The 25,976-nt window shown below is 37.0% G+C and overlaps 1 protein-coding gene across 3 annotated transcripts; it reads right to left on the reverse strand.

The window, feature by feature from the left end:
- Window positions 1–5,058: 5,058 nt before the first annotated feature.
- On the reverse strand, window positions 5,059–25,726 carry AP1AR (adaptor related protein complex 1 associated regulatory protein). 3 transcript variants are annotated; one of them, XM_068941860.1, is made up of 10 exons: window positions 25,578–25,726; window positions 20,512–20,560; window positions 18,922–18,948; window positions 18,058–18,083; window positions 17,072–17,168; window positions 16,201–16,299; window positions 12,916–12,977; window positions 11,755–11,828; window positions 10,745–10,852; window positions 5,059–7,471 (listed from the first exon to the last, which is right to left on the reverse strand). In XM_068941860.1, exons 1-10 carry the CDS (start codon window positions 25,652–25,654, stop codon window positions 7,206–7,208), a joined length of 885 nt encoding a protein of 294 aa, XP_068797961.1. In that variant the 5' UTR covers window positions 25,655–25,726; the 3' UTR covers window positions 5,059–7,205. The 3 variants fall into 3 exon arrangements, with proteins under 3 accessions (XP_068797961.1, XP_068797960.1, XP_068797962.1); XM_068941859.1 differs by having other exon boundaries at window positions 10,745–10,873; window positions 25,578–25,725; XM_068941861.1 differs by lacking the exon at window positions 16,201–16,299 and having other exon boundaries at window positions 10,745–10,873; window positions 25,578–25,725.
- Window positions 25,727–25,976: the final 250 nt, after the last annotated feature.

Below are 25,976 nucleotides of genomic sequence, written 5' to 3' on the forward strand. Positions count from 1 at the left end.
TGCCTTGTTTCCCATATTTTCTACTCTTTGAGCCAGCCTCTAGTACTGATGTTGCTTACTTAGCTTGTACAGTCTTCAGCTTAAACACGCAATTCAATTCAGTTGTGAGCTCAGCACCACCTCTACTCATACCCAACCCCTCAGCTTAACCTAACAAACCTGAGCAAGAATTATCATGTCACCAGATGTGTGCGCTTTGGGTTGCAGATTTCCAGTAGTTGTTGGCTGCTTCTCTTTTAAATGCTTTTGACCTGTCTTCCTGCTCTTTAATTAGAGATGCAGATAACTGCAAATACAAGCTATCTAGAAAAAAAAAAGGCAAGATGAAAGCACAAATCTCAAACAAGCTCGTACATATAAAAGCATCTATATGCAATCACTCTCATAAAATGCATGGTGTCTGAGAGAGGAGGGAGTGTTTGTTTTGCATTCCCAATAAATGGCGCTGTTCCTATTAGCGCTCTCAAGTTATTAGAGATGACATGCAAGTTCTTGTTCTGTACTGCTTTGGATTTCAAAAACAGATCACGAAAACTACTGCTAAGTAGTAGTATTATGCAATTTATATTCACTGGCCCTGTCACATAGGACATTAGCCTATGGCCCTAGTCTCATTAATTGCTTCCAAATTCTGTGCTATCATCTGCAGAAAAAAATGACAACAGCGATCTCAAGTTTTCAAGTGCATTATATAAGCAGAAGTGTCTACAAACAGTACTTACTCACCTGAGAAATTCTTCTGTCTGTTCTGCAGAGTTCACTGTGCTGCGTCTCATTGTACATTCTGCATTCACGCTGCCTAGAGGGACTCTATGGACATCCATAGAACTGGGGTGGAACATTAAATAGACACAACTCCAGGAACCAGGAGAAAATATTCATCTTGGGAATGTAAAAAAAACCCAACAACGAGAAAAATCAATGCTTTCCAAACCCTCATCACTTCCAAATCTATATTTAGCTGGGGTAAGAACTAACCACAAAATACATAGAACAAAATGATTCCTCTCTTAGGAGAATCCTATCCTTACGTTGATCCAAACAGCAGATGTAGTAGTTTGACTCAAAGAGGAAAACAGTATCAATATCAAGTGACTTGAAAAGTATTTCATGTTAAAGCTCACTTCCTAGATGTCCTGGCTGAAGAAGTCACTCAGGAGCATGGCAGTATGTTAAAAAATAGTGCGGTGTAAGGAGAAAGTCCAGTTACTTTTGCATGTGAAAGTGTAAAAAATAAATGCATTACCAAGTGCAGGTGAGGGCACAACATGCTACAGATGGGTAAGGGTTAGCTCACAGCTATCTTTGTGCCTGCATCCCAAGCATTTGGCTACCGTTTCACTGAGAGCAGCTGGTGGCCATGAGTTCGCAGCCAGACACACAAAAGGTTGAAATACAAGCCTGGAAAAGTTGTACTGCATACAATTCTAGATAAATGAGAAGCTGGCGGTGGTGGTATGAAAATTTTGAGGCAGTTTGTCCAGGAGTCATTTTGACACATGGGAGAAAACTAAATTGCTCTCAAAAGTTCCACTGTCTGTTTGCAGCTTTTAAAATTGTGAGTACTTGCTCTGTTCTGGAAGTTGGGGATCATCTAACTGAAGGACAGCATCAGACGCACTAGTCATCTACCAGTTTTGTAGCACTTACCTTCCTATGGCTTGGTTGTCTCATGATAAGCTATACTGCTTTCCTCACTTTGCCACTGCTGAAAGACCTCTGAGCCTGACTAACAGCTCGCTGGAAACGTTCCCACAGGTTTCAAAGGCTTTAGACTAGGCATTTAATGGAAACCGTGAAAATGTAAACAGTTGGCTTTAAGGTCCTCTTGCATGTGTCTTGAGGGGCCTTCTCCAGAGCTGTTCTGAATTTGTATCACCATTGAAAACGGCCTGAAGTCTAGTACTTACACAGCTGTAAAAGATGAAAAGACATACATGCTACAAAATAAATAGATAGGAGTAACCATAAAGGTCATACTCTTGTTTGATTTTTAGCCTGTTCACACAGGTGCCTTGAGCTACACTCAGAAAACCAGCAGTCTCTCACAGCACTGATGATCACACACACAAAAAAAAATAAAAGGGCTTACTTTATTATGATTCCTCCCAAAGTCTTAAGAATGCTATCATTTTCTGTAAAACAAATATAAACATCACAGTTGAGAAATTGTAGTCACCAGTTCTATAACAGATGCCAGTCAAGAAAATACTGGAAGGAACACACACACACCTGATGAATACCTCTACAAGTTATTACTTGTTAATGATCGTCTGCTAACATAAGAAAATATCAGTGATGTTCTTAGTAAATCTGGGCACTTTTCAAGTAATTTCAAGACCTTAAAGACATTGTTACATAAAGCTGTTCTTAAATGTAATTTCATATCTAGAACTAAAATCGTTTACGTCAAAAAACCCCCCAAACAAAACCAGGCAGCCATACAATGAGAATGGATTTTGACAGAATAGAATGACTTTTTTTTTTTTTTTAAAATCACAAAGTACTTTTCTATCACAATTTCCATTGTCTACCTTACATAGCAGAGCATTTGCACGCTGTTTCTATGAACTTTCAAACCTTGTTGTTATTAAATGTAGGCAAACCATTTCAGATAAAATAAACTTTCAATGAAGGAGAATCAGCTGCTCAGTTTAAAAAATGTTGGGGTTACTTTGAATGATTGTGTATAACCTGAGAGCAGACACAATCTTCACTTTAAAGTCTAGGTTTATTATACGTGCTTTAATAATGTGCCCAACTCAGTAACTGTGTGTCTATTGAAGTCAATGCAAATCACATCAGAGCATTTTGCATGAACCATGCTGTGCCAGCAGGCCATGGTAACTTACCAGATGAAAGAGGTGAGCAAGAAAACAACTAGCTGCACTTTAATATATTAGGAATAATTTCTACAGAGATCCTAGTATTAATTCATGACATATCATAAGCAAATAGTAGATCATTAGCAAAACACAAAGCTGTGTATAAAAAAAACATTTTGAAAATTAAAGTTTTGAACACGATATATAGCCACCAGAGACATACTAAGAAAATAGCTGACCATGCATTTTTGCAGTAACAGGCAAAGAAAAGTATTTACGTAGGATTCCCTTTCACAACATGAACAAGCATGAGTTCTGTAAGTCAGTAAAATTTGCTGTCATGAGTCAAGTACATTCCGATAATCTATGACACCTTTCATTATTATGTATCCAGGGGCTATTTCATTGTAGAAGATGGTGCAAAGTAAAAGAATGATAGTGAAAATACTTATTTTTATTTAAAAAAAAAGTGGATGGATAATTTGATGTCATTGTTCAGCAAATACTCTCTCATAAGCCTGATCCCTTAACTTACAATGAGTCTTTCAGCATTTTTAAAAAACAATCTTAACAGCCATTACGCAATCCCTCCATTCTGAAAAAAAAGCCTTGATTTTCCTTTACATTGACCACATAGTCATTTCATCCTATTGACTTGAATTACATTTATTGTTGACATGTATCAACTCATGGAAAGACCACCTTTGAATAAAACATCTCAATCACCTCTGCATTACAAATAAAATTTACCTACAGTTTATCTTAAGGTGATTCCAAGGGGAAAACCTAATTGCCATAATATGAAGAGTAAGTTTTGAAATGTACTCAGCAGTTTATAGAAAAAAAGTCTTATTGCCATAAAAAGAAAAGCAGATGAAATCAAGTTTACAAAGATTTTAATCCAAGGAAGACAGTCTGATGGTGAATGTTATTATTTTTAGGTGGTTATTATTTTTAGTATTGTTCCTAATTTAGGCACACAGGAAATAGAGGAAAATTAGGCCCCTAGGAACAGGATGACAAAGCCAACAAAGTTAATAGGAAGCTATATAAGGCTGCCAGTTGAAGTCACTCGGAAATGCAATACAACTGAAAACTTCTGCTTTCCAGAATTAAGCTTAGACCCTGACGATACTCATTTTGTATCTTCAGATGATGTTTTTCCTGAAGACTGCCGTTAGTCATATACCGTAAACTTAATTGTAAGAAATATTACGTGCAATAGGACAGGTAGTACTTTTAATAATTTTTCAGTTGCGTCAGCTATCCTAATATTTACAATTGTGGAATACTAAAACACAACACTGAAACACCAGTTTTACAATTAGGTCCACTAACTCTGAACAGACTGCCCAAATAGTTGTGTCAAATGATTTCCTATTCAGCAATGGCACAACTGCAATGATGGCGAACTTTTGCTCAAAGCTTCTTAGCATAGAAAAGATTTTAGCACAAAAGCTTTCTGTATCTATAAGCAGTACACGAACAACTCACTAATATTCTTTCCATGGAAGTAAAATAATAATTTCCTATAAAAGACGCTGCATTTCATACATACAGGCACAATCAGCTAAGTCAATTAAAATGGTACACTAGCTAATACAGACATGAGGACAGGGAAGCTGCTTTGTTACAAGACCAGGTTTATCTTTCCTTTGAGGGGAAAGCTTCTTGTTTCTGGAAGAAGCAGGGCTCTGTATGGCAAGTTCCTCAAGGCCTCTATTATTACAAGTTGTTAGAGCTTCCTTTCCAAAGCAACAGCCCTCAAAAGAAGGGATGCTATGAAGTTCAGTACAGATACAGCTAATCATTTATTAAAAGTTTTGTTAGTAATTGAGGCACAGGTAATTTTGGATTACATGTTAATAATTCCTCTTCACATACATGCCAAATTTAAGACTAACATATGAGAGAAGATATTAATCAAACTCCAAAACACTACTGACACTTAGTCATCTTCCTAATAGTAACTGCAAGCTATAATACTGCGCTAACCAGACCGCCCCCCCCCCAAAATACTGTCCCTTATGACCAAGCAAAAAGATTGTTATCTGGTTTTTCAAACTAAGTGGAATTTACTTTTGCAAAAGGCACATTAGAAGCTGTAAAATTAAAACCTTATTCAAATGAAAGGGGAAGTCTTTTTAAAACATCTGAAATGCGTCTATTGATTATCAATTGTCTTTAGATTAAGAAAAGTGATAGGAGAAATGAAAGATGAGTATAATACAGATCCTGAATTAAAGATTTTTAAGAAATTACTTTAATTATAGCATTTTAAGTTTGTACAGATATATATTTTACAGTACCGTTGCATTATTTCACATAAGCAGTTTATATCATCCTTCAATTTCTTAAACTGTTATTTTAGCAAACATTGACCATAATTTCTTAAATCAGTCATTAATGTGATTCACTGAACTCTTCTGAAAAGTGGAATGCTATTATACCATAGCTACACAACACACATTACAGTAGAAACCTTCAGCTGAAGTTAAAGCTGCTTTTTTGCCAAATGCTTGCTCATTTTGCAAAGCAAGATTGTCAGCTAGTTTACTTCCCTCAAGCACAGTCAGGACAAGTTAACCTCATGTTCACTGCTAAGGAAAAGTAGTGACGACTGCAGAGTAAATTACAGTTTCAGCAAGTAAAAAAGTGTTTATTTACATGTTGAGAAAGTTGCCTTCCTTTCAATAGGTTATCATACGAATAAATGTTAGGAAAAGTTACACAGGAGTAGCTTATGCCAAACCAAAAATATACAATTGATTTTTAAAGCATATTACAGGCATTGCAAATGCAGATAGTTACATTTAATATTTCCAATGACATAGTTACAATTTAAATTAAGAAATGGAATGTTATCAACAAAAGATTTATCTATTTGCTAATGTCAATGTATGTACATATTTAATCCAAATATCCAGTATTTTTATTTAAGCTAAAATAACAATGAAGAGGATCACATTACAGTGACCCTGACGTCATATGGGCTTAGATAATCCAAAACTGTTATACAAGTGTTACCAGCACGTTCAACTCTTCTCACAAAGCAGCTTTTACTACTTAACACAGTGTGTTGCTTTTATTCCACAATGGAGAAATTGCACCCCAAACCCTTTATTTAGGGAGAAGGAAGAGAGCAACACAAAATAGCAGTAGAATAGAATGGCTTTACTGAAACTTTGGGAAAAGCTTGAGATTTGCAATTGTTTTGCATTTCTCTTTAGTTCACTTTTTATTTTTTTAAACTTATATTAAAAATAAGGGGAAGATCACACAATAAATTACACAAGATTTGCAGTAACCTGTTAAATTTCAGCCTGTAATTGGATGGTTAATTTTCCTAATAAGAGGCACAGGAAAGCTAGAGCACTTGAATACACTATTTTGTAACCTGACAAAAGACATTCTTCCTTCTCGGTTTTATGCAGATACAGAAATCCAGGTTTCAGGCTTTTGTTCTTTCCAACCTAGTAGCAGAGCAATTGTCCCCCTCTTTGGTTTGCTCAGCGAACGCTGCTTTTCAATAACTGTTCCTATCAACCTGAATTACAAGTCTTCCACAACTTAAGAATTTTAACTGCTGTGTAATAACATTTTGATCTGTTTCAGGGTTTGGGGGTGGGGAGGGTGCGAGGGAATCAAAACTTTGGTCTTCCTAGTTCTCCATTAAATAATGCTGATATTTTCCAGTTTTAAGTATAAAGAATTTTTATAGTTGTTTTCTATCTAGCACACTCTCACTATGTCTGGCAAATTATGCAAGACAGCATCTTACCTAACCTGATGATCTATACTATGTTTATTCAGGTTAATTGTGCTTAGTATTAAAAAAAAAAAAAAAGGTTAGAAAGAATATAAGTTAAGAAAAATAGCCAACTGCAAAACAAATTTCACATGTGGTAAATTGCCAGTTTCACTCCCTAAATAGCTAAAGAACAAATCAAAGAGCACATATTGCAAAACAAACAAACAAACAAAAAACCACAAAAAAAACTTTTTCCATATTCAAGTATTAGATAAATTCTGTAAGACTATTTCTGAGATAAACATTAGGCCAATGATGAATTTTAAAAACAAATCAGTACAAATACACAACCCAGAAAAAAAAGCCTAGTTAAAATATAGACGTCAAGCTGCAAAGCAGATAATTTAACATTAAACCCAGATATCCAGAAATATACACAATAGATTCATCCCAGTTTTCACAAAAATTTAGAAGATAGAGCATAAAATTGCACTTAATTCTGAATTAATTCAGATAGCAAGTCATTCGCATTCCTTGCCGATTAATTTATAACATTGTTCCCTTCTTTTTGAAGCTTAAAAGCTTTCACTTTTAAGCATTTGGTCATAAACAAGAGCCTCAAAGTTTCACTATCTGTCTTGCTGGTCAGAGTCAAATATCCTTACATTTGATGCAGACAAATCCAAGACAGGATTTACAAATCCAGCATACTCTGAATTGCCATTATCATCCATTTCAGCACTAACAAAGTCATTCTCCCACTCCAGACCATTAGAATCATCAGAGGCTGAAGCTGGATTGCTTCCAGTCTTCTTGCTGCTAAATTTTAGTGCTGCCCGGAGTATATCCTCTTCTGTTTTAGAGCGTTCTCTCATTGGAATCATTCTGTTCATGCCTGGAATTTCAAGACATGCTTGTGAGAAAAAGAAATTTTTCGGGCAAGCATCTTTGCATTTGTGTTAGGACATTAGAAGAAACAACAACAATCCTTTAGAGATCCAGATTCTGCTAATTTCACTCTTCAGTATCACCTTATTTTTTTCTAGTATTATTCAAATTATGACTGCAAACTACTGACTTATTTGGCCCAAAGAAATGTAAAAGCTAGTAATGTTATTTTGCAGAGTTCTGTGGAAGACACAGAACAGTGAAACAATTCAGTAGCAGTATTTATTTCTCCATATATTCAGTCTGCTGGCCTCCGTTACGGGCATGCCAATATTAGAAAATTTTCAGCACTGTGCCATTTCTAGAAAAGCTAGTATCTGGGGAATACTGTAATACTCCTCCAACTTGCTAACAAGTAGCTTAAACCTCATCAAGTGAAACATTTTAAACAGCAGCCAAAATTTAGATACCATATAGGAAAGGTCTTCTGTTTGTTTGAAAAGGTATGTTTAAATTCATGCAAAATGCTGATCAGAAAACTGCACAAAGACATTAGAGATTCTATGTATGTTGTTTGATACACCATAAGAAAGTCTAACACCTTCTCTACCATTGGAGCAGAAAAAGAGGATTTATCATGGTTCTTTTCTTTTTTTTCTTAATTCTCTTCGTACCTTCCTAAGTAAATTCCCCTTTTAAGTTTGGAGCAACTAGCTAACTAATTAATTATAATTGAACGTACATATTTCAAGTGAAACACTTACATAAGTAACTTTTGGTGAGGAACCTTGGGAAAAAAATATCCAAGAGGTAAGTTTTTCCCTTCCCCAGACTGAAGTGATGGATTTGATGTTAATGTTTGATGAGTCTTTCAAAACACAGCTACTTTTCAACGTGATTATTCCTTTGCTACTGATGGCTCACTGAAGCTGTTGTCTATCTCTCTTGATTACACCATTTAAGATACACTGTCAAAAATGTCAGTACCGCATCAGTACTACAAGTTCCTTGTATGCTATCTGTATGTGACCCCAAAGAAGGAAAACAGAACTACTGTACCAAAAACTCTGTATTTAATTCAGAACAATTACTGTTTCAACAGTAACACCCCTTTTATCTTTCTATATGACACTGTAACATTGCAGGTCAAGAACTGTGCATCTGCTGTGCTCAAACAGCTCCAATCCACAGGACCCTTTCATTACTACCATTAGTAGCAGTTAATCATTATACACTACCATCAATAGTACATAATCATGCCTAGTTCAGATCTTCAGATCTAGGCATTTCTTGTTAATAACCTCCTAATCTGGCAACTTTTCAGTTCAAGCAACATTATATTTTGTTGTTATTCTTATCCAAGTTTTAGTGGTTAAAAGGTTAACATCCTTAAAAAAAAAAAACAACAAAAACTTTTTTCTCTACTTTTTGTTCAATCCCCAGATGGTTTACTAACAGAAAAATGTACAACTAGACCATAAATGAACACCCCAGATCACTAAGCCCAACCACACACACACTTTTTTGGGAGTCGTCCAGCCTCTTACAGTAACTTTTTGCCAGCAATCAAACACAATAACTAAACCTTTTAAACCTAAGAAGCAGTCAACCCCTTCAGGCAGATGCTTAGGCCAGATCTACCAAGGATGAATTGTAAGGACTTTGTAAGGCCTTTAACAAGGACTACTACGTCTTTCAAATGACCATACTCATTCCTCTGCAGCCATGAAAAGAGCCAGGAGACTATATTCTCAAACATAAGCAATCTTGCAGGGGCCCTCTTACCATATTTTCTGGTCAAGCTCTGAAGTTACTAGGGAGAAGAGATGTGCTGCTGTCACATGACATGAACTCTTAAAATTTATTCCTCCCTTGTACAACAGAGGGTAACAGGAAACAGAAACAGAACTCTGCAGGAATTTTATTTTCGGCCATTTTGGTCACTTCTCATCACTTACTATTTAGGTAGTTCAAAACCTCATGTAAGCTTATGAGTAGGCTATTACCCAGTAAATGTGAAAGTGATACAATCAAGTAGCGAACAATGAATAGCAAACTTCACTGATTATTATTCTGTCCACAGAATTAAGTCCCCCCATTGGCAAGCATAATACAGCTCCATGCTCAACAAAATCCTCAACCCATCAAACGAATACGATCATCTTGCATGCAGGTATGTCTGGTAAAGACTGAATCTCATTCTCATCTACTTTTCTGTAGTTACTTAGAAAGATATTGCATTAAGCTAACACTTAAGAGTGGGAAAACAACTCAATCTGTAAAAAACAAAGAATGCAACTTGCCCATTTCTGAAGTATGGGGTAGGGCAAAGAGCTCCTAGAATGCTGTTTCTGCACTGGTGCTAATTCCTCCCAAACTAAAATCCAGTATATTTCAATATATATGGCACTGTATTGCTCCAGCTTCAATTCCATTAGAATGCTAATAATAGCTCTTGCACACACAAGCTTAAAAAATGAGAGGTATTTCTGGGAAAATCTGGGAAAAGTTTGTCTTTCAAAACTGGTTTTTCTGAACAAGTCATTTTAATTTTCTTGACAGTGCTAAATTTTTGAAATATACACTGGCTGTCAAAAAACACATTATATTAAGCAGAAGTAACTTCTTTTACAGTAAAATAAATCTTAGTTTATTTTTCACAGTTTTGAAGGTGTCAGGGTCTCAAAATTTTGGATTAAATTTGAAACACAGACAACAGCTTTTAGTAAGTCTACAAAGAGCACAGAAAACATCTATAACAAACAGCAGCAGTAGTTGTGATAGTTGGGGTACTCACCTGGAATGCAGTCTTAAGATTAAGTTTCCATTGGAAGTTATAGTAAAAGTAATTAGGGCTTAAAAGAATCAATGTTTCCTGAAACTTTTCAGTCAAAGAATCTTGACTCTACATAGTAAAACAAAAAACAAGCTGTTCCTGCTGCTACTGGCTCACAAGAGGGCAGCATTTCTTTACAATTAGTTTTATTGTGGGCTTAGTACACACCATGGTACCACAATGTGCAGAAAAACAGATTTACTGAAGGATCCAAATAAATGAATTTATTTATTAGCTAGATGACCACATTTACCAAAATAAGCAAATTTCTAATTAAAAATCATTTACAACTATTTAATCAGTATACACTGAAAAGAAATGCCATGAGAAGAAAGTTTTAAGTCACCTTCCCTTACAAAAAAGGACAAATTTACAACCAGAGTCAAAACTGTCAGCATTTTTGATCTGTAAGTTCAGAATGAAACCGAATGAGAGAATAAATACCTTCTTCATCTTCCCACTCTAAGTCTAATGAAGTGCTGTCATCATTTCCACTTGTTGATTTTGTTTTGGTCATTAAGTCACAACTGCTCTCTGTGTTTGGTGTCAGTACTGTAGCATCAGATGAAAGTCCTATATTAATAATACATTTTTAAATTGCAAGCATACTTGATTTGAGATGCAACCTGCAAAACTAAACTTTCAAAAAAGACTTACTGTGCTTTGTGACTTTAAACCTCAAGAATATCTGAAAAAGCACTTTGTCACTTCAGAGTACCCAGTAGATTTTTAAGGGCACGCAACATTAAGAGATTGCAGGAGGACACTTAGCAATACTGACTAATGAGACCTTTAGAGGAATTTAGTAAGCTGGACTTGTACAGAGACTTACACCAAGAAACACAAACTATAGGCAGTGCTTCCCAAGAACTACCATCAGTCCTCAACTTCTTGCTGACTATCAGGTACTCTAATCAAGCTTACAGATAATTTACAAAATTATTTTCCTATAGATTGTTATAGGAATCATAGTACTAAGGAATTTTTAAATATAGGAAGCTAAATCCTCTCTACTCTTCATTAGAAGAGATAATTAACCATTAGTATATTTTGCTAAGAAATGGTTAAAAAATAACTATATACACATTGCATCTTTAAAAACACCTAGGTTTTACAAGAAAAGTTTACTGCAGGTTATTGTCTCTACGCAGATGGCTGGAAAGTCTTAGTAAGATGAAATCCATGCAAAGGACTTGTTCGCTTACAGAATTTGCCTTTTAGAATGGGAATGGCTGTGACAAGTTGTATATGCTGTGCTTTTTGAGCCCATGAGGCATCAGGAATTCAAGAGAAATGAGTTCCTGCCTGATGTTGTTGTTATTACTTTTTTTAAACACAGATAGGAACATAAGAATGATGTTTATCTTTGCGGGGGGGGGGGGGGGGAGGAAATCACACCATGCTCCTCAGAGACACTTTACATTTAAAAGCATATATCAAAGAGAAAGACTTACTACTGCTTCGAAAAGCTTCATACTGGAATTTTGTATTTCTCAAGAAAGAATCAAGATCTTCCTCTGCAACAGAACTGTAAAAACAATGCACTTAAATATTCTGCTTTTGGCTTTAAAAATCTCTCATGATGCTATTAAAAATTTTATCCAGGTGTCCTACTGTTCACATACAGTTAAAGAAACTGTTCATAGCCCCTTCTGTGCTACAAAGTACACACAGCTGTAACTATAATCTTTATAAAATGATCCATAGAATGCCTTTCCATTCCTACTCATCAATCCTCTCCCAGTCCGAATCTATGCTCAATTTTTACCAGTAACTTCAATTAGAAATGAATTATCTTCACTTCTGTCACAAAGCAACTCTTCCTCTCTCATTTTTTGTCACTATGCGTAATACCGCTTACACTTCCAATTCCTTTTGTTACCTAATGAATCAAATCCTGTTATTCTGGTCCTCTGGCTTCTAAAATTTCATTAGTTCCTACTCATTCAATATAGTTTTCACAGTTTTTTCTTACTGTGCATCTCGTCTCTCACTGAATATCTTTCTGTCCCCTTTTCTCTCCCTTCTCTTCCTTTCAAAAACAGCTTATTTTAGAGCTTTCTCTAAAATAAAGTTTCATAGTAAATTTCTTTACATTTTTATTAGCACTGTACAAAATAGCTGGGAATAAAAAAAATTATGGGAATAGTATCATGAAGAACCAAGGAGACGATATAAACTATTCCATTCTCCATTTGATTAGCGTGTATTTTTATCGGGCGTTTCAAATGTGGTTCTGAATAATAAAAAGGTTTATATTAGACAAGATTTGATATGTGTGTATTATATATACGTATAATCTCTAATATAAAATTAGATTTTACATATATGGTAGCTGGCTGTATCATCAGTTTTGCATGCATCATTCTAATAACTCCAGTGAACATCAGAATGAATACCGTCTACCCTCTATGGTTGGAGATTAATGGCAACAAGTATGCATAACTACTTGCTGCAAAGAAAAAACTGTAAGCAGAACAAAACCACATTTGACTTCAGAACGCTGCATTTGTAAGTTTCAAAAAAAAAAAGTAGATTTTTTGGTGGAGGGGTGAGGAACAGAAGTAATTCTAGTTTTGGTTCTCAGTTAGCATTATTAACATTTTGTATCTTACCTTTGATATTCTCCATTATTAACAGCACGCGCTCTCTGTGTTATCCTTTGCAGCCTATGTTGCTAGCAAAAGAAATAAATTGTTGAAAACTGCTGAAGCCACGCAAATATACTCATTCTCTGAACTCTGATATCAGAAAGGGCATTATTCTTTCTCAGCTTGGAGCGGTCAAAGTATAGCTAACGGAAAGACTGGCTTTCACTCAAAGATCAAATTTAATGAGACTGAAGCGACCATTATATACAAGTAGCATTGTTCTCACGAACCGCATCATACTCCTCATTTACAAGAGGGTATCGTGAATAGAGCTCACAATATTTTAACCTATTTTGTGCACAATGATCAAGAAACCTCAATTCGTCTGGAAACGTGTGAACACCACTTTATTCATGACTGCATCTGTCCTCTTCTGCACTGTATTCTCTTTTTAACTTGCAAATATTTTCATCACAGTTAATACCTGGGTTGAGTTTGATTTGTTCTGTTCTGTGCACAAGAACAGCAGGCAGTTACTGAGTCTAAAAGAAAAAGAAAGTTTTCTTACAGGTCCCTCTACCACTGCATAAAGAAATATTGTCATCTCCTTTGGTTGCCTTCATCAGCAGAAAGTTCATCATTTATATTAATGAAAGCTTTATTGCCTTGCTGGGACAAAACTAGGCAGAGTGAAAAATGCAAGACACAAGCCCATATAAGCATTCATTTTGCAGTCATAAGGGGAACAACAGATGCCACAGTGGTAGGGTGGTTCTGCTTCTTGAAGTTTTGGGGTTTGAAGTTGACTCAAGTTTCTTTTCCTTGCCTTGAAAAAAAAAAGAATATAAAAATTGGGTACATTGACCATGTGATGAAAAGTAAATTAGTTATGATGCTGTAATTGTTTACTCTGATCATGGCAAAGACTAACATAAAAAAATGAACAAGCTAATTTTATAGTCAAATCCGACATATCTAGCTACCATGTTTTCTGAAAATCTACTCTCGGCATTAATGAATCTGTCCCTGAAAGAGGAAAAACAGGGGTAAACAAACCAGAATTGTCAATTTCAATTTCAAACCTTATTTAAGAACTGCTCTTAGCTGGGTAAACAGCCTTGTGAAAAAAATGCATTTGATCAACTACTATTTTCAATCCCAAGATGACGATGGCTTCATTTCTCAGCACAATTTCCATCTTTCTTAGGTATCTAAGCAAGCATCAGAATAAGCAGATCGAATCTGGTGAGGAGATGAGAAGTTGCAGAAAAAGTATAAATATCACCTAATAGTAGTTAGAGGTGAGAAGAGTTAAGTAAGTAGGGAGAAAGAGCCAGGAATCTGACACCAACATATAGTTAAGCAAGCCAGGAAAAAATCAGTTTCTAATGTACGTAGCAGTTTCCTTTTTAAATCCTGTATTATGTAGGTATGTGAATTTGAGTTATCTACTCATTTTGTTAGGTCACATACAAATATCCAGCGCTGTAAGTTCCAGGACACACCTCTAATAACATTCTCTGCTGTTACAAACCCTGACAATTACCTGGGCAACATAAGCAAGCCAAATTTGTTATAAGAAGATGCCATCTTTCCAGTGAAAGAGTCGTTCTCATTTAATAGATTTCTGCCCACAAACAGCAAAGAGATGAGCTATGTATTTAAAAATGTCTTCCAGTTTATCTGGAAAGTTTAAGTGCTTGAAGCATATCTATACAAAAATGCTTCCTCAGAAATCCTTATAAGCCTTACGGGTGTTTGGGGGGGGGGGGGGGGGGAAATTATTTGTAAAGGAGATAAACAGTACTGGTCCTACAAGGGGAAGAAATTCAAATCTCTATAATATAGCCTATCTTAGGTCCTGACTAAAAGGCAGGCATACTAAAAACAGAGAAGACAGGGAAAATAGCACTTCTTGCACAGGACATCCACAAAGAACGCTTAAAGCCTTAAGCATAAAATTAATTATTTTTGCTGACTTTAAAGAGATGAAAAATATGTTAAAACAAACAGAAGCAGGCAGGCAAAAAAGAAAAAAAAGAATTAACCCTCCCACCCCAAACAGCAAGAAGATATAAATGTAAAATAAGACATGAGCTATACTTAGCAACATAATTATTAGATGAAAATTGAGTCATGACCATCGGTCTGCAAATAACAGTTTTCAATTCATTCACTTTTCAATACAGACAATATACTAGGGTCAAAGATCTTCCCTATAGCTACTGCAGATTCCAGAAACTTTTTCTTTCAATGAGTGCCAATCTGAACTTTCAAAAAAATTGCTTGTAGTCATACATATACCACATGCCCCATGAACTGTTTCCTTGAGCATGCTACAAATACAGCCATACCATTACATACTATCAGATAGTAACAATTCTACAAATGTTCTTTTTAATTTGCATGTTTCTGGCAACCTGAAATCTTTGCAAGACTACATATTTTTCTATCTTATTAATATAGTGAATATATTGAATGCACTAATAACCAAGGGTTAAAATACATAATTCTTTAAATTTCAACATGAAAAAAATTCATTCATAAATACTACCAGGAGACAGAATAGCATATGTTTTTGAATAAGCAGGAAAACATAACTTGGCTTTTGTTTTGCTTGTACAAGCTCCACAGGCATAGGCATAGACACTAGACATCTAGAAGTAGGCAGAGAGGTATTAAAAAAAAACAAAAAAACAAAAACAACCCACCACTACTGTTAAGTATTTATTACTGGACTTTGGCTACTATGAATAAAATCACAGAATCATAGAATAATTCAGGTTGGAAGGAACCTTAGAAGGTCATCAAGTCCAACCTCTGGCTCAAAGCAGAGTCAACAATGAATATAGATTAAGAAACACTTCTTCATGCTAATGCAAGTCACAGAGAATGGGAAAAATTAAGCGCATATAAATATATGAAGTGTATTTTATAAATATAAAGGATGTCATTATGGGTACTTAATTTCAGTTTTTCTCGTTAGAGGACAATCACATATCACTTCATATGTTATATAGACAATAACTGCTCTTCAAAAGTCTGTTAAGCTAATTCTATGTTTTTAAAAAGTACCTCTCTCATTCAAGTTCCATACTCAGTGTCATAAGGTGTTTCAAACAGTTTTGTTCATTTTCAGTTGTATCAGTCAGTTGTACTTTCAAAGTCAGGTATTTCTTTATCTTTCTCCACTGGAATTTACAAGCCAAAGCAAAGCTATTTCCTCAGATGTAAAGGACATTAGGAAAGTCTGTATACACGAGAACAGAACAGAAGCTCTGATATATATTGGGGTCTTTTTCCCCTCACCTCCAAGAGCTTTTTCTGCTTTGCTGCCCTGGCTGCTTCACGTTGTGCAGCATATAAAGCCTCCTCTTCTATTCTTAACTTCTCCTCTTGTAAGGCTAACTGTATATGAACAAAATAGTAAGGGTTAACAAAAGTAGAACCTATCTAATCTTCCTATGAATAAAACCGTAACTCCAATAAATTAAAAGAGCTACTAGAAAATAAAAATAAAATAAAATGGACTATAGTTAAAACATTTTTCTTCATTAACAGAACTTGATAGCTCCTCCCATCAAAACACCCACGAAATGCAGATAGGTAAACATTACCCTATTAAATAAACATAATTACCAGGAAAATAGTGAATTGCTGTAAATGCATGGTTGCATTATATTATGAACTGCACAGTGAAAGGCTTAAAACTTTTTCAAACACATATTTCACTAGTACTTCATTCATAATCATTCTTAATTTCTACATTGTATTCCACATCATGGTCTACTAATCACTGCAACACTCCAAAGCAAAGTGACAAATTAGGTTCTTTGCTTAAGAAAAGCTCTAAAAAAATAAGCATAGGAAAAGCTGAATCAAGTATCCTGCCTGTTTTGCCTTTTATGTGAAAAGAATTATGGTTTAATCATTATGAACAAATAACTAGCCTATTTATTCCATTTGTCATCTGAGAGATTGATGACAAGAAACAATCTCTGATGCAAATTTAATTTCACGGCAATCAATCTCTTTGGGTACCTTGTAGACTAAAAAACCCAAGAGATGAAGACAAATCATCTTGTTCACGTGAATAAGATCTCACTGCATTCATGGTTAAGATTAAATACTTAAAAAGAAAAAACTACCCCACACCACACTAGTCATCGTAACTGTTTACCTCTGACTGAAGTTTCACATCAACAGCTCTCTGCTTTTCAGCAATGGAGTCATAGTGCCTGTCTTTCAAGTCAGCAATTTCTTCCTCAGTCAGAGGCCTAAAAGCATGGGAGGAACGTAAAAAGACTGCAACTATTATTTATTCATGACAATTCTAACTTGCAAAAGTAACTTAACTACATTCATATAGCCTTTTTTGACTGGTCCTTTAATCTAAATTCAACAAGCTGTGCTTTTGTCTTACTCTTCCTAAGCCCAGAGTTCCAAAGGTCCGGTTTACTCAAGACATCACTGTCTCTCCTTCCCTCTGCAGAGCATTTTCTGTATCTTTAAAGAAAGCATGTTCCCCAAACATCTTTTGCTAAAAGGACTACTGGAATAGAATAGTTAAACTGTCATTGTTACATAAATCTCACTATTTTCTTATTTGTTCCGGTCACCCAAGTGTAATTGCTCCTCATTCATCTGTTATCTACTTTACATACACTTAACAAACAAGACAAACAAGACTGCAGAAGCATTACAATAATTATGAAGTCTGCTATATCCAACAGCTTTTCCAGGAGTCTTGGTTGGATGGAGAATAACATTTTGGGAACTACCAAGCTGAAGGAATACAAGATGTCTAGAATTAAGCAACCAAAGTGCATGCTTCAGTGCTAACATACATTTCCTATCAAGCAGGCCTCTAAGTAACTACTGCTCACAAGAAGGTCCACTGAATCTGCAGTCCTAACACCTGCGTAACTCTAAATGCTGATCCTGGGAACAAGAATAAAGATTCTCTGTCATGTATAGTTTTTGCAAGATGCATTAACATCTAAAATGTTCTGACAAAGTTAAACACTAAGGTTAATAGGACATATATTCTTTCCACATATCTGATAACTAAAAAGACAAAAAGGGTTTTGATGGGAAATCTCAGAAATTTAACAATCACAATGGGAAAGCAGAGGGAAGGAGAGGTCCTGAATCTGAAATTCTTACCTGTGACTGCTTCCTGGACTTTCCCCCTGTTAAAATAAAAAAAAAAAATCTAAGTTTTTGAGAATCCCATTAATCAACTGATTTTAAGACAGAGGGGAAAAAAAAGAAATCACAGTTTCCTCCACATACTGGTTTTACAATGGGAAGGAAAATCTCTCCTTATATATCATTTTTATTTGGAATTTCAAAGGATCTTGTTACATAGCAAACTGAACTGGCTGTCTATAAGTAAAACAAATTAAAAAGGGCTTCCAAATGAAAATAAGCATTCTGTTGCTGTACTTGAGGAACCAAACTATTAGTCTTCATGTTTTTAAATACAGGGCAGGATACTGAAAACAGTTTTGGCTGTTATCAAGCTAACAGGAAAAATTAACAGTGTATTAAATTAAGAGTGAAGGCCTACTTTTCTTTTTTCCTGAAACGCTGCTTCAGTTTACCCGTAATCTTCAGGACAGAGTGCTCTTAACGCTTTCCTTAGCGAAACAACTCATGTTCCTGTTGGCTCAGATAAAGAGCATTTGAAGAATCTTACACAAGAGTTATACCAGGAGCAAGTTCTCCTTCAAATCTCTCTGTTTCTGTTTATCTTTGTTTTTTGTCTTCTTAATGTCCATAGTGCTCTCTTTCCCAAAGGACTATATCCCGAGGATGCAGTACACTGGATTTCCCTTCTCTCAGGTCTTCATCTCTCCCAAAGTATAAAATTATTTATTCCTAGGGCAAGCAAAACTCAAAAGTACCCCCCTCCAGCAATTTAAGTCTAAGCAGGTCAACATACCATGAAATGGGAGAAAGATCTTGAAATCATTTTTAAATGAGTGTATTATACTAGCAGGTTTCACGTTATGATCTAGTACCTACCTCGTCACTTTCCACTAGGTTCTCAAACTGCAGAGAAAAAGAAGTAAACAATCTTTACAATACAGTATAAAGCATCACAAAACACCTAGTGTAAGCATGATTACATTTTAACCTAATTTGTCAATACACTATTCCAATGATAATGTTGGGACTGCAATACTATTTATGAAAGCTCCTACCTTCTGGGCAAGTATTACTTTGAGAATAGGACCTACTCTCACCAGGATTTCTTGTCTTAAACATTACATTCTCTGAAGAGGGCAAGAGTCAAAATTAAAAACCTTCACATATTTCCCTACAACTCATGTGAGGACCCTGATAAACAATGAAGTCTCGTTAGCTTATAAGCCCTTACCTGATGTATTCTAATACAAGTAGTGGCAGAAGTGCTACGACTCGTACATAACCCAAAGCACCGTTTTGATTCAAAAGTGTGCAGAATTTGAAGGGCACAATACAAATAATTTTCCTTGCATGACAACTGTGATGCTTATCAAAAAGTATTTGAAGATGTGTTATAAATTTACAGAAAACATAGGGTTACTTTCTATCCAGAATTCTGAAAAAACAGAGCTTTTCACATAAGAAACTGACGGTCAATAAAGGCAATGTAATGCTTTCTGAAAGGAAGTCAAGTATGCAGAGCCCAAACCAGTCAAAAATACTTGAAGAGCATTCTAAGCTGCACAAACTCTTACAGCAGAGATTGAACTATCATATAACATGAAACAAAGCAAGCGGAAATCCTCCATACTATTTCCAGTATAGTAATTATACATGGAGTCAATACATCAAACAGAGGGCAGTTCCTACTGCAAGACTTCTTACTGACCTTTATACCGACTAACTGCAGTACACAGAATATGAGTAAGAACTTTGGCGGAAGGCAGAACCTTCTTTTCTCTATCATATTTCTGCTGTAGCAACATTCTCTCACACTGAAAGATGCATTTGAAAAACAGATTTCACCAATCGTATACCTCTGCCCCTTTTCTTGGAAACAAAAGCAGTGATTACAGTTATTACTGCTGACCTCAGTAACGGGGTGCACCTGAAAGGTCTAGGACTTCTAGACCATAAGAAATATTCAAAGAAAGTAAACCAGGTTATTCTGAGTACCTCAGATTGTAAGAATTAACCTTACAGCAACCTTGGCAAAAGATGCCAAGAAAGGATGTCTATAACAAGCAAAGGGCGTAACTATAAGGAAACCTTGGCTGACTAGCTTTTTGTAGATCAGATCTGTGCACTAAATATCCTACACTTAAAGTGGCAGGAAAAAAAGGAGAGACAAACATCCCCATGCTCCTAGCAGAGCAGCGATGAAAGATGCAATAGACAGACTTTAGAATGTTTTGGTGCTGATGATCAGATGACAATGGATACTTTGTCTTGACAAATTACAGGGAGATAATGTATTAATATTCTTAAGACAGGATAGGAACTAATATCTTGCCATCCAGTGAAGCATCAATTCAGTCTGAAATAACTTGGAATATTTCATTATAGATGAACTGCAAAAAGTATTAAAGGTACTGCTAGAAATCAGCCTTTTTTCCATTTAGGACTGCTATAAATGTGAGCACTCACCTCTATAGTGAAGTGTTCTCCCGTTGAACACGTTCTAAAATACTTTGATCTGGGAAAAATAAGTCTACAGTTACACTACAGAATGATATTCTTCATTTCAAATTCACAGCAGAAGGAAAACAAGCTTGATACTTAACATATTTCAAAAACTATTTAAAATTAATAATAAAAGAAACATAATTTTCAGTCCTACAGTTGTTAACCTGTGCTCTGCATTGCTGCCAGAGGCAGCACAAAGAGGCAACAGCTTGTAAACATGCGGTACAGAACTGTAGAAGAGACAAGCACGTCAGATGAGAGAGATCACTTAATCAGGATGCTGGGCTCTTTACCTCTGTGGCCATTTAGCATTTCGAATCAGTTCTGTTGCACCTTAAACACAATTTTCTCAAAAGAGAATACTCCAGGCAACTTCTGAAAATCCTATTGCTCAGCACAACCTTCAGCTCTTCACTAGCATAGCACCTGGTACAACATCAACGTCAAATTACAATACGATCTATTTTGTCAGCTTGACAAAATAGCTAGAAGGCTGACCTTCCATTTCCTCCATATGCATAAAAATATTATTAAAAAACAACGAAGCACTGCAAAGGAAAACATCTACAAAGAGGGCAAGACAACACTTTCATAGACTGTAATTTTATATCGGGAATCAGTCATCTCCTTGATTCTCTAATTATCTTAAGGTTGCTCTCTATAAAAATCAATGCCAGTACAGAATTAAGCTATCTGAAAGTATTTAACCTAGTGAAAGAAGTTTGGCTGTCATCCCAAGGTACAATCAAATGTACACTCGTGGTTCAGTAAAGTGTCCATTTCATACAGCTTTTTAAAATCAGGGAGTTTCCAGTTGCAGGTGCTCACTCATACCAGGAAGAAACCCAGGGCCTCAAGCATTTCTGTGCTTGTACAAGTGGATCGTCCTGTATTTGCAATCAACACCTACTTCTACTGTACTAAAAGCAACATGCCAGCCAAAGCCTGAAGCATTTTAATCACATCGTATTTAATCTCCATATTTTTCCCTGGAAGTCAGTCGGGGCACGTCTCCCCTGGCAACCTGCTGTGCAGCCCACTTCACTGCAGATTGCTGATCAACCTTTCCTCATACACACTACTTTACCTTGCAATGCATAGCTGGCGACGCAAAAGAACTGCTTCTAATTGATCGTCAGCTACAAAACCAGAGAAGAAAGGCCAGTTCAATTCATGCACTACGTCTTATGTATAATTGGGACATGTGGCACAGCTACTTAAAATACATTCACTGTAACCCTGTATAACATTTCAGTGTGCAGGAGCCAACACCATTAAGAAACAATTTTGTTTCAAAGAAAGAAAGAAACTTTAGGTATGCTTTTACCTAAAGTACAGTTCTAGGTCACAGCATTGGGAGCTAATCAAAACACACTCAACTTTAAACAGCTAGGTAAGCTGCAGTCAGGTTACTTGTAAGACTTGAACAGTAAACCTATGGAAAGGTAAGATAGTACAGTGTAAGCTTACTAAATGTAATTACAAATATCATATCAAGTGATATGATAAGTGGTGGCACTTAAAGGAAGACCTCCTACATTTTCTGCTACTTCCTGAACAGGGACTTGATTATACAAGACTTAATTCTGTGCAATAGCTGGAGCCCTGATATCGCACAGCAGTTAAAGGTTGAAGTTATGAAGGACAGAAATAGAAAACCACATCAACTCCATCCCCGTCTTGTCATACATACTAAAACTGCAACTGAAATAAAACAACAACACATTAAAACGTTTACTGCTTTTATTATTCCTACTGAAACTGTACCATTTCATTATTTTCTAAAAAGGACTTGAGAAACACACAGGTTTGATATGCACCAGAGAAAACAGTTCAGCTTAAACACAGAAACTACAGAGACTGTCAAATCAATTTTCAAAGTTCTAAAGTTGTTAAAGAGAATGAGTCTTTACCAGTCAGAATCCATCCATCCATATATATATATATAGATATATATAGATATATATGTATGCACCTTATTTGCTTTTTATGGATAGTCATGTTACTAACCTTTAAAAAAAAAAAAAGGTTATTTGGAATATGCATGCCACTAAAAAAGTCACTAAAAGCTTAAAGAGATTTAATCTATTAAAACAAGAGCATGAGTAAAAACTAATTACTTTTCCACATTAGTGACAAAACAGGTTTCAGTTTTTAAGTTTCTACACAATAGGAAAAAAAAGCCAGAGAAAAAATTGTATTTTTTACTCCTTTAAGAGTAAAGAGGAATTCTTACGATTGAAGGTAGTGACAAACCAGATGTGACCTACTTTCTAATTATGGCTGCAGCTTGTAGTACTCCAAGCAAAACTCTTGATCTATTTCAGCTGAAGAATAAGGACACTCCTTTAAAAAACAAAAAGTTTTAAAAAAAGTTTGTATTTTTACAGAAAGGTGAACTTTACTATACTGAAGGTTTTGGTGATTCATTTCTCTTTACTTATGTACAGCATGAACCTTATAACCATTGTAACAATTCAAACATAATCTCCAAATTTCTAAGCACAGTTACAAGCAAATGGAGTTTAGAATCTCAAAGGATTTTGAAACACTTTTTATACACTGTATACTTAATTAATCTCGAGTTTATTTCTTGCAGTTAAATCTTCGAGCCTCTAAGAACAATGAAGTAGTAGTCTTGAGGGGGGGGGGAAAAATCTGAGTTTGACTAAAATAACCACAATTAACTTAACGAGCTACATTACAATGTTCCAGAAGTGGTCAAAATTGCAGAATTTTGTAATAATCTAACTTTCAAACTTATGGCATTTTAAGATACATCTTACAGCTTTGTTCTTCATTCAATTCCCTATCCCCTCCCATCCCACAGTTATGGAAAATACCTACATTGCTCAACACTCCAATACCATAAATTACCAGCTTACCCGGAAAATGAAGATCCATTGAGACATATACCAGCTATCTATAAGAGCTAGCACTGATAATCTTTTTCTCGTAATCTGATCCCCGCATGTGATATTCCAGGTTCAAGGTTCAAAAGGGAATCCAAATAGGCACTGTCCTTTCAATTAGGAAAGCCTGTTTTCTGTACTACCATTTCAAGACTTCTTAAAGCCTTCCACTACAGGCTATGCAATCAAATGCCTGGACAAATTTATATAATATTTTTTAAGATCACAACAGTAGATAATAAGATTTATTTCACTGATAAAGACAGTTTGATGTTGGACTAACAGGAGGACTATATGCACATGTGAGTAGCTCAGCTGTAATGGCAAACACAGACAACTTCTTTGAGGTTATGCTCCTAAAAATTTCTTCCTGAATCTTGAACAGACTTACAGAATTCTCCACTATTTAAGAGAATGGCATTTTTCATAATTCTGTGTATTGGCATTCATATTTGCCATTCTGTAAACTAAGCAAGCATTAAATCAATAGTTACATGAAAGGCACTGAAACACAAACTCTGGCGAGTAAGCCCTCAGACTTCTGTAACAGTTTGCTGAAAATCTATTGGACAATATGAGAAGGTAAAGCATGGCAAAAAGCTACCAAATAACACTTCAGGAATCAAACATGAACCAAAACCAAACACTAGCACAGATGACACTGCAAACACTGATGAGCAAACAAAAAGGCAACAACAGATTACTGGAAACATAAAAGGAAAAAGAAAATGAGGGACAAACAGAAAAATATACAGGTATTAGTCACTTTAAAGCTGTGGAAGAGATAAAAGGTAACAGCATATCTAGAAATTGCTGTTATAGCCAAGACAACCTTGTACCTTTTTGGTCTTTGCCTCCTACTAAGGGCTCATAGGTCAGTAAAAATTAGAGAGGGGAAAAAAAAAAAACAATTCCCCCCCAATAACTATTCCAAACCTAAAGCAGTAGTTGAAAAGGTAAGAAGTACCCTTAGCAGGAGCGTTACTATCCCTACCCTTGAATGTTAAAAGGGGTATTAGCCCATCAAATGTTAAGATAAGACTCAGCAAAACACACATGGTAAAGCAAGTATCTTTCAAATATTATCTGGTTTTCCTCATATCACAGAACAAGAAACGGATACTTAAATGACAGCTATTCGGCCATTTCAGATGTTTTCATGCCCACTACTGTTTATGCTATCAGACAGTACTAAAAATACAAGCAAGTATCCTTCACACATGATCATCCCGGCTTTTCACCCCTTTCTTTGAGAAGTATTCTGGAGACCACCAGAACAAGCTGAACACCCCACCTGCCCACTAGAGCCGATCTGAAATAAAAACCCCAGCTTGTAACATGTAAGATGTGCAGCACTGGAGTAGTTGAAAATAAGTCTGCTAACACATCAATCAAAAATAAAGCATGCCTGTGTATCACATACTGTTAAGGATATGGAAGAAAGCCAAGTTCTAGAGCAGGGAACACATCCCTTTCTATGCTGCTTTCTCATGAAAACTGGTTGTCTCTCTCAACTGGTTGCCGCAAGTCAGAGAAGCGGGTTACGTGCATTTACAAGACATAAGACAGAAAGGCTATCCCAACTGTTCCTGCTCTTCTGCAATGCAATCACTCTCCAGCACCACAGTGCCTCAGCCTCTGACTCATATACAAGACTATTATACTCCTGAAAACGTGGAGCTTTCCTTTTTTTTTTTTTTTCCCCGAACACAGCACCCGGTAGATTTCCGTTAGCGCCCCGAAAACCTTTACGAGCTCTTTCTTTTGAGATAAGCCCCAGCAGGGGGCTCAGCAGCCAGGACTCCCCCCCCCCCCCCCGGGGAAGGAGCCCACGCCACCCTCGGGAGCGCATCGCGACGCGCCGGAGCAGAGCAACCATTTAACGGCCTTTCATCAGCTCGGCCAGCCGGCGCAGAGGCGCACACGCGTTGCCTCCCTCTCCCCTACGCCAGCCGCCCCCGCCGCCCAGCCGCCCGCTCGCCCCCGGCCGGACCCGCTCGCCCCGGCCCGGCCCGGCTCGGCCCCTCCGCCGCGGCGGCGGAGGGCGGAGCCGGGCGGGCCCAGCGCCTCCCCGCCCCGGGGAGGGGAAAGGGGGGTGCCGCGCTCCCTGCTCACCCGCCGCCACGCTGCAGCCGTCCCGCTTCCCTCCGCAGGAAGAGCCCGCAGCACCCCTGCGCCCAGCAGTTCCCCATCGCATCCTGGGCGGTGGCGGCGGTGGCGGCGAGGGGGAGGGGGGGCAGCTCCTCCCTCCTGCCCGCCCGCCCGCCCGCCCCGCGCGGCGGCCGTTGGCGCCGCGCGCGCCCGCCGCTCGGATTCGAACGGCCCCGGCGCCGCGCGAGCCGCCCAACGGCCGCAGCATCAACGGCCGCGAAGAGCCGTTGGGGGCTGCGCGCGCGGGGGAAGGAAGGAAAGAAGGAAGAGAGAGGAGAGGAGGGGAGGGGCGACCGCTGCCGGGCACACGCCGAGGCCCCCGCCAGGCGCAATGCCGCATGCCCGGCGCTGGCGCCGCCCCTT

Source organism: Struthio camelus, chromosome 4 (assembly GCF_040807025.1).
Source record: "Struthio camelus isolate bStrCam1 chromosome 4, bStrCam1.hap1, whole genome shotgun sequence".
In the NCBI taxonomy this organism is placed as follows: Eukaryota; Metazoa; Chordata; class Aves; order Struthioniformes; family Struthionidae; genus Struthio; species Struthio camelus.